The 9,639-nt window shown below is 39.2% G+C and overlaps 2 protein-coding genes across 3 annotated transcripts in view; both read right to left on the bottom strand.

Moving 5' to 3' along the window:
* LOC104760680 (proteasome subunit alpha type-1-A) overlaps positions 1 to 2,522 on the bottom strand; it is a 3,898-nt gene extending 1,376 nt beyond the window's left edge. The window contains exons 1-2 of one of the 2 annotated variants that reach the window (XM_019240537.1): positions 2,141 to 2,522; positions 1,255 to 1,348 (exon numbers count right to left, since the gene is read on the bottom strand). In XM_019240537.1, coding sequence (XP_019096082.1) covers positions 1,255 to 1,348; positions 2,141 to 2,397 — 351 coding nt within the window. In that variant the 5' untranslated portion in view covers positions 2,398 to 2,522. Of the gene's footprint in view, positions 1 to 1,254; positions 1,349 to 2,046 lie in introns of both variants that reach the window. The other variant, XM_010483640.2, reaches the window with a different exon arrangement.
* Positions 2,976 to 5,042, bottom strand: LOC104760679 (dihydroflavonol 4-reductase-like). The gene is made up of 6 exons (XM_010483639.2): positions 4,633 to 5,042; positions 4,373 to 4,542; positions 4,108 to 4,302; positions 3,859 to 4,018; positions 3,588 to 3,780; positions 2,976 to 3,463 (listed from the first exon to the last, which is right to left on the bottom strand). The coding sequence occupies exons 1-6, from the start codon at positions 4,748 to 4,750 to the stop codon at positions 3,166 to 3,168; spliced, it is 1,134 nt and encodes a 377-aa protein (XP_010481941.1). The 5' UTR covers positions 4,751 to 5,042; the 3' UTR covers positions 2,976 to 3,165.

The raw sequence follows: 9,639 nt of genomic DNA, 5'->3' as shown, positions 1-9,639 counted from the left end.
TCCAATAGCAAAAGCTTGGTACTCAAAGTAGTTTCCGCTTGGACAGTTGTAGTAAAGGTGGGCGCCAGACTCATCCAATCCACCTACCAGTAAACCCACACCATAGGGCCGTTTCCATGATCGTTGGGTACAGACCTGTTCACAAGTAAAACACACACAAGAATAATCTCTAATTTAGATCAAGAAGTATCACATAAAAACATAAGAATGAGAAACATGTAAGACTGTTCGTTTTAGAAAGACATATTGCTAGTGGCTTTGTAGCAAGCCAACAATCAAAAATGGGAATATAACAACAATTGCGTTATAGACATCAACAAACGTGAGATGTAGCAGAAAAGTACAATAGCTAATTTAAGAAACCATTAGTTAGAGAGATAAAACAGAAGAGATATGTATCACATAATGATAAGCAAGATGTTGAACATCATAGCAGGAGTAATGACCGGTGAGAAAAGTGAAAAAAGATAGAGAGCAGGACAAGCTATGTATAAAGCCAACAAACGGAACACTAGATGCAAAATGAAGACCAAAATCCAAATCTTAAACGAATGACAATTGAATCTCTTAGTGACAACTACACAAACAAGTAAAAGTACCAACAGAGAATCAAAACTCAGTCTTCTAGCATCCTAATTTCAAAAGTGAATGTTTTATACAACCTAAATCCAATTATTAGACGATATAACGATAGATCCTCATAATGGCAACTGCAGAAACAAGTAAATGTACCGGAAGAAAAACAAAACCCATTCTCAAAATCCTAATGTCATGACATGTTCTTGGTAAAGGTAAAACCTCTGTATACACGACTGATTATGCAGCTGTGACAACAACAACATCCAAAGAATTTACAAATCAGGAATTGATAAATCCTACAACTCAGTATCCGCTAAATCAAGCAAACCCCTATTAATTTATTAAGTCTTAATCACCTCAGATCACTATTACACTTGCTCTTAACCTCATCTCTAATTCCAAATCATCAAAAATTCATCACACACTCAAATCAGTAATTGAAGAAGACAAAAACACATTCTCAGCATATCGTCACATCTTAGAAAAGAGCAAATCACTAAGACATTACATGTTAACCCTAAGCGCAAATTCAAGAAGCTATTTGGCTAAATCTCAATTTCGATTACAAGAAACTAATAGCTAAGTGAGTCAAAGTATGATTCAATCCAAAATTACCCAAATCTAAATCAACAATTACACTGATAATAGCTAAGAGCATCATCGAAAAAAACGAACCTGAGCCTTATCAGCAAGATGAACAACGAGACGACCAACAGGAAGAGGAGACTCATAAGTAAACGAGTGATTGATGGACTCCGATCTCATATAGNATTGAATCTCTTAGTGACAACTACACAAACAAGTAAAAGTACCAACAGAGAATCAAAACTCAGTCTTCTAGCATCCTAATTTCAAAAGTGAATGTTTTATACAACCTAAATCCAATTATTAGACGATATAACGATAGATCCTCATAATGGCAACTGCAGAAACAAGTAAATGTACCGGAAGAAAAACAAAACCCATTCTCAAAATCCTAATGTCATGACATGTTCTTGGTAAAGGTAAAACCTCTGTATACACGACTGATTATGCAGCTGTGACAACAACAACATCCAAAGAATTTACAAATCAGGAATTGATAAATCCTACAACTCAGTATCCGCTAAATCAAGCAAACCCCTATTAATTTATTAAGTCTTAATCACCTCAGATCACTATTACACTTGCTCTTAACCTCATCTCTAATTCCAAATCATCAAAAATTCATCACACACTCAAATCAGTAATTGAAGAAGACAAAAACACATTCTCAGCATATCGTCACATCTTAGAAAAGAGCAAATCACTAAGACATTACATGTTAACCCTAAGCGCAAATTCAAGAAGCTATTTGGCTAAATCTCAATTTCGATTACAAGAAACTAATAGCTAAGTGAGTCAAAGTATGATTCAATCCAAAATTACCCAAATCTAAATCAACAATTACACTGATAATAGCTAAGAGCATCATCGAAAAAAACGAACCTGAGCCTTATCAGCAAGATGAACAACGAGACGACCAACAGGAAGAGGAGACTCATAAGTAAACGAGTGATTGATGGACTCCGATCTCATATACCGAGAGAGAACACGGCCGTCGGCGGTAAGACCAGCGATTGCGACACCAATATGGTCATCGACTTTGAAGATCTTCCTCTGGTGAGAAGAAAGCTCTGATTGAGCTTTGTTGACACAAGCGAGGACGACATGGGAACGAGATCTGAGTCCAATTGCTGCAGATCCTTGCTTCACTGCTTCCATGGCGTATTCCACTTGGAATAAACGACCTGTGGGACTCCATGTCGTAACATCTGTGTCGTACTGGTTTCTGAACATTTTTTGCTTCTTCTCTTTTTCTTCTTTACTCGTCTTCGAAAGGGTTTTATAGAACAGATGAGAAAGCTCAGGAAACTTTTCTTTTCCTTCAAGCCATGGATGCTCTTTAGCTCTCTCTCTCTCTCTCTCTCTCTCTCTCTCTCTTCGATACAACTTAACAAATGGGCTTAGATTTACTGTTGGCCCAAGTATTGGCTCTCTAACTTATTGGGCCGAGTTTTTAGGCCTATGTTTATCTTTCAGTTTATAGTGCAAATTTAATTGTGAAAACAAATTACATGGATATCTTACTCATCTTACAATGTCCTTTTCAATAATGATCAAATCATCTTGGCTTTGAATGGTTTGTGTAGTATGTTTAGGACCATTCATTATTATAGACTAGTATACATTGTTGCGTACTAAAAAACTTCATATTAGTACGCACTTGAGCATAAAACTCCATATAAATCTGTTTTTTTTTTTCATTCAACTATTCAAAAACTCCATATCATGATAAACTAATAAACAACCATTCAAAAGTCTAAGATTGTTGTAACAAATATAACTTGCAAAAGTTCAGTCGATTCAAAGACAACACTCTTAAAAATACGTAAATAGGTTCATTCATATACCGTTACACTCACACACGATCACACATACATTAAAAATCAGTTCATATCACTCGCCAATGATAAATTATGATTAGTAACGTAAAGACAAACCCAAATCATACCTCCAATCGTAAATCGATATGACAATATAATAATATAATAACGGTTGAATTTTCTAAGCACACATCTGTTGTCCTTGCATGGGAGCATCGTTTCTCTCGCTGGTTACCCCTGGTTCTGTCTTGTTACATGACATCATACCATCGGTTAGTCCAATTCCTGTTTTGAGCTCAATATTGTCATCCTTACTCGGAACTTTGTTCATAGAAACCGGGAGAAACCCCTTTTGTCGACATGTCTCGATAGATTCAACAAACATTTCCTCGAGACTATACTTGAAGTTAAACCCCACCTCAGTCAGCTTCTTGGAACTGAACACAATGCCCTTTAGATTCTCATCAACACCTTCAAACCTGTTCCAAAGAGTTATTAGCAAAATATTTCATTGCATAATTAAGGAAACTAGGCCTAAATATTTTCTCTAGTCCTTATCGATCCCGAGGAGATCAGAGGCTTTAGCCGGTATTAATTACTTACGTTGAAGGTACGTTGTATTCGGGGTATTTTTGCCTGAGAAATTTGGACATAGTAAGAATGGTGGCATCGTGAGAGGAACAAACATAACGTCCCTTGGCAGCAGTTTTTTCGTACAAGAAGATATGAGCATTACATAGATCGTCCAAATGCATATACTGTCCTTGTTTAATGATCGAGTAATGTGCCTCGTTCCCTGAAACATTATATTAATTCATCGTTTTAGATATAATATATAATTCACATTCTAACAACAGAAGAAGCGCACACGTACGAGTGATAGGAGAGAGCGCGGTGATGAGGCTAGGCGGCATAGATGTTGTGATGAATGGACCGACCACCAATGTTGGAATAATACTAATGAAATCTAATCCTTTTTCCTCGGCGTAATCCCACGCTGCTTTCTCCGCTAATGTTTTCGACACGAAATACATCTGCCAAAAAAACGTATTTATATGATCAACTTAAAATTACTTTGAAGAGGGTTAGCCTTAGCTAAATTGATTTTAATTAGTATGCATACCCATCCTGTCATCTTCTTGGACATGATAAACTCAAGATCACTCCAATCTTGTTCATCATAGACACTCTTCTGATTTTCTTCGACGTTAACAGTTCCCGCAGATGAAGTAAATACGAATCTTCGTACAGTCTTTGCCTCGACACATGCTTTCAATATCCCCAACATTCCATTCACTGTCGGTTTTATCACTTCGTTCTGATTCACAAACATTAAAAACTCAATATTGATTATTAATAAATTATCGATATATACAATATACTCTCACCTCAGGGTCTTTTGACTCAAAATCCATGGGAGTTGCCACGTGGAAAACACCGTCGCATCCTTTTATGGCGTCATCGTAGCTTCCTTCGTCAGACAAATCGGCCATCCATAAAGTGAGTTTCGACTTGGCGTTTGGCAAGTCAAGGAGATGTTTCACCTTCTTCAAATTCCCTTTATAAGTTAAATCCGGTACGGTTACTAAAGTTAAGTTTATATAATCTTAGGAGAAAGGAGTTTGTAAGAACATATATAGATACGTACCAGGATCGCGAACAGTGGCACGAACAAAGTAACCACGTTCTAGTAATCGCATCACTAGCCATGAACCAATGAATCCTGAAGCGCCGGTCACACACACGGTCTCTCTCTGACTTACCATTTTGTTTGTGTCACAAAGATGGATTGTGCTTTAGGCAAAGATTTTTCTATGTAGGTTTTGGTACAATTCTATGTGCTACGAAGACATTATAAATAAGACACTAGAGATCAAGAATCGTTTGTTGAAGAAAACAGATTGTAGGAACTAAGAAGCTGCCGGACACGTGATTACCAACCGGCGGAGCACGTGAGGAACGTTGGTTGGCAAAAGACTACAGAGATGTGTATGGTACGTCACAATCTGGCAAGTTGATTTATTATTTCCATCGGTGTGTATTTTTTAGTTGACCGATGGGTGTAATACGTTTGACTAGAATTTGTTTGGTGAGGCGTGAGGGAGATAGAGAGACGAGAGTTTCTTTTACGTTATTTTTTCTTTTAATTAATCGTTTTCAGACTTTTTATTTATTATTAAACTAAACTTTCATTGACAAAGAAAACATATACATACAGTCAAAAGTTTCTGTAAGCAAATCATAAAATGAATAAAAACAATCTAAACGTGTGTGGTGGAGAGGGGAGATAATTTTATTTGTTCAAGTTTACAGAAAATTTTGTGGAAACCAACATTTCATGTCAATATCATTCGTGAGGTCCCTAACCAATGGTCCATACCATGTTTAAGCATGAAAATAAACACGCATACAGATCTGTTTACTTACTACGGCATCTGTTACCTAGTTACCGAGACAATACATAATTGGTTTTTGTTCACCAATCACATTTGCTCTATTTGCCCGGTCTAATGGCGCTCACTTTACCAATATGTACTAACTAGTGTACTTGGTTCATAGAGAAACTTCATTTATTGCTTCCAAAATATATGGATCCGGTATCCAAAAATCCATTTCACATTCCAACAAAAAAGAGAGACTCAAAACAATTTACTAAACTTAAATTCTCCAGAAGAGAGATAAAGTCGATATGAACCACATTTACTAAACTTAAAATTTATGAACTCAAAACTCAAACGAGATTTCAAAATAAGAACCAGTGCCACACACGGAAAAAACTTATACTATTTTATTTTATAAATAATTATATTCATGATAAAATATATATAATTAGCTTATTAAAACTTTTTATTACGATAAAGGTAAATAGTGGTTGTGTTTGTTTTCTACACAAATTAAAAATCAAATTATTGTTTTAGGTTTATAACATACTAGATTATGATCCGTCCGATGTGTGAGTTTAGAGTTTTTTTTTTTACAACAAAATACAAGATTGGCTCAAACAAGCCAATGCGTAGGAATATTGTTTACATAGGTAACTAAGTGCGGTAGAGTGCGAACACGACGCGCTAAATTATTCGCTTTACCATTCTGAGAGCGAGGGACATAAACCAAAGAAAAGGAAACAAACTCCTTTTTATCCGCCTGTATGTCCTCCAAATAAGGCGTAAAAGCTGGCCACTCAGAAGGCGAAGACACCATCTTCACTAAGTCGGAGCAGTCGGTGAGAAAAACAACAGATTGGTTATCCGCTCCAATCATACAGCGCATAGCCCAAACAAGGGCTTCAATCTCGACATGAAGATGAGAGAGACTACAACGATGATTGGCAGCACCCATAGTAGGACCATCACCCGAGGGCGAAGTACAAAACCATCCTCTACCAGCAAAACGATCTGTTGCTTTCCAGGACCCATCTACGAAACAAGTATAGCTCGAGCAAGACCTAGGAATCCCTAATCCCCCATTTCTATGGTGAACCACCGCTGTGGTAGCATCTGAAGCTAATACCATATCATCTACTTGAGCCAGAGCCCAAGCTTTCGCCTCTTCCTCCGCTAACTGCAAATTGGCCAGGGGATTTGAGTCAAGGTTACCAAAAAGTTTATCATTGCGCGCTTTCCAGATATACCACAGAATCCAAGGAAAATATTCCTGTTCTGGAATATTTGTAAAACGCTAAAAAAGAAAATCCATGTTTGTGAAAATAGACGCCGAGGGAAAGAAACCCAGTCCAGTCGGAAAATGCGACAAAGCCCAAATCTGTCTAGCTGGCGGACATTCAAATAGAGTATGATTAATCGTCTCCTCGTGACAACCACAAAGGCCGCACATAGTATCACAACTTATACCACGTTTGCGGAGATTTTCCGTAACCGCGACACAACCAGAGAGTACTTGCCACATAAAATGACGAAGTTTTGGTGGACACCTGATTTTCCATACAAAGGCCTGAAGAGGTGCAAAGTCTGGGCCAAATACTTTCGATTCAGAAGGGCCCTTCATATTTGAGCGAAAAATATCGTACCCTAATTTAACCGAATATTTACCAGACTTGGTAAAATGCCAGCCCAACAAATCTGGAGCATCTGATTGTCGCATCGACAAGGCTGAAATTATAGCAACATCCTCTGGTACAAAAGTAGCCATAAGCTGAGCTATATCCCAGGAGTTAGAGCTCATGTCAATGAAATTTGTAACTCGAAGCAAAGGGTAAGAAGGCGACCCTGTGTTTAGTGCTGGTCTCGGGAATTGTGCAGGGATCCATGGGTCAGTCCATACAGAGATGGAAGCCCCAGATCCTACCCGTTTAATGAGTCCTTTAGTAACCAGAGAGCGAGCAGAAATCATACTCCGCCACCCATAGGAAGGGGAGTAAGATCTAATGGGATCCAAAGGATCAGAATGCCGATAATATTGTCCTTTAAAAACCCGTGGAAAAGTGAGTTTGGTGCTGTGATCAACCGCCAGAGTTGCTTCGCAAGCAAAGCGGTATTATAATCATCCAAACACCGAAAACCCAGTCCACCTGCATCTTTACCATTACATAGTGTATCCCACGCCACCCAGTGTAGCCCTCGTGATTGTCCAGACGAGCTCCACCAGAAATTAGAGATTGCACTAGTCAATTTTCTCGTAACCGTCCTAGGTAACCGAAAGCACGACATAACGAAAGTAGGAACAGCCGTAGCAACAGATTTGATCATCACCTCCTTACCACCATTTGATAAAAACCTAGCCGGCCACCCACTGGCCCGTGCTTGCAACCTGTCCTGTACAAACGAAAATATTTTCGTCTTAGCACCACCCAAGCTTTCCGGGATACCTAAGTAAGATCCCATCCCCCCCCCCCCCCNCCCCCAATTTTGTGATTCCTAGAACCCCTTTCAACTCTTCCCTCAGATCATTTTCCACCTTATGGCCAAACTGTACCAAGGATTTCTGGAAGTTGATTTGTTGACCCGAAGCCCTTTCATATTTCCCAAGAATCTCTAATACCACCTCGCATTGCTCCTTCGTAGCCCGACAGAAGAAAAGACTGTCATCCGCAAATAAGAGATGGGAAATGGCAGGACTAGCAGTCGACACCTTAATCCCCGTGAGAAGTTTCATCCGTTCGACCTTCCGAAAATGTGCAATAAGGACCTCTGTGCAGAGAATAAAGAGATAAGGCGACAAAGGGTCCCCCTGACGCAGTCCCCGACAAGGAGTAATGGAGCCATGTGTCTGACCATTAATCAAGACCTTATACTGAACCGACTTTACACATTACATAATCAAGGAGATCCATTTGTCACAAAAACCGAATTGCCTGAGCAGATGTTCAACAAATGACCACTCCACTCGATCATAGGCTTTACTCATATATGTCTTTATAGCCATGAATTTCCCCTTACAAGAAGGGTTAGTTCGTAGACCATGAAACATTTCCTGCGCAATCAAAATATTATCCGAAATTAAACGACCCTCAACAAAGGCTGATTGGGTCTCCGAAACCAGAGACGGTAAAAAGGTGCATAGCCGCTGGCACAAGACCTTAGAAATAATTTTATAACCAACATTACATAGGCTAATGGGCCGTAGCTCTGCCATCCTCGTCGGTTTATCCACCTTTGGAATGAGACATATATTAGTCACATTTAACCTTTTGTCAAAATCCCCATTATGCATGAAGGAGTTGACCAATTGTACTAGATCTGATTTAACCGTAGCCCAAGCTTTCTGGTAAAAAAAGGCATTCATATCATCCGGTCCCGGGGCTTTATCTGGATGCATCATGAAAAGCGCTTGTTTAATCTCTTGCTCGGTAACCTCTCGAGATAAAAAATCATTTATCTCTTGAGTAATGGACGATTGAACCTCGTCTAGCATTTCCTGAAAATCCTAAGGATCCGACGAAGTAAATAAATCCTGAAAATAAGACACCGCAATACTTTGAATACCACTCTCCTTCGTTGTCCAAAATCCATGCTGGTCATGGAGGCCAATAATGCGGTTCTGAGCTCTTCTTTGCTTCGTTTGAGCATGGAAATAGCTAGTATTATGATCCCCAATCTTCATCCATCGACTCCTACTCTTCTGATACCAATACACTTCCTCATCCCTATACGCCTCCCTTAACCGCCAAGTTAGCTCCATAAGTTCGTTTACCGAAGTATCATCATTTTCCTGTGTTGTCGCTAATTTAGATTTTAAATCCTCAATTGTTTCCCGCCCATAAGGTAATTGGGCCTTCCGCCAACGGGAGATAGCTCGTCGACAGGTGGTAATTTTATCCATTAATGTGGGTGTATCAGTTGGGTTTGCGTCCCAACCTTCAGCAACCGCACCATAGAAACCTTCCTTATCAAGCCACCGTCGATCAAATCGAAAACCACTTCGACCCCGTCTAATCTTATCCTCAATAACCGCTACTAGGGGCTTATGATCCGAGGCAATCATCGTTAAATATTCTGTAAAAGAATCCTTGAACATATCATGCCATTCCTCATTTGCTAGAGCCCGATCTAAACGACAGCGAATTGGCTTCTTATCTCTCCATCCTCGCCAAGAAAGACTATCCCCTAGAGATGGAAATTCAAGTAGGCCACAATTTCGAATCATAGTGTTGAAAGGCACAAAAGAAGAAGCACGACGCAATTTCCCCCCCCCCCCC

This window comes from Camelina sativa, chromosome 18 (genome assembly GCF_000633955.1).
Source record: "Camelina sativa cultivar DH55 chromosome 18, Cs, whole genome shotgun sequence".
NCBI lineage: Eukaryota > Viridiplantae > Streptophyta > Magnoliopsida > Brassicales > Brassicaceae > Camelina > Camelina sativa.
The sequence above is the reverse complement of the archived record's forward strand: the minus strand, read 5'-3'. Positions and strand labels throughout refer to the sequence as shown.

What these genes read in the sequence shown, in the direction of transcription:
- LOC104760679 (XM_010483639.2), bottom strand. Translation starts at nt 4,750, where the DNA reads ATGGTAAGTCAGAGAGAGACCGTGTGTGTGACCGGCGCTTCAGGATTC. An exon ending in TTGAGTCAAAAGACCCTGAG is followed by an intron (nt 4,303 to 4,372) that starts GTGAGAGTATAT and finishes TTTGTGAATCAG; the next exon opens with AACGAAGTGATAAAACCGAC. An exon ending in CCAAGAAGATGACAGGATGG is followed by an intron (nt 4,019 to 4,107) that starts GTATGCATACTA and finishes TTTTTTTGGCAG; the next exon opens with ATGTATTTCGTGTCGAAAAC.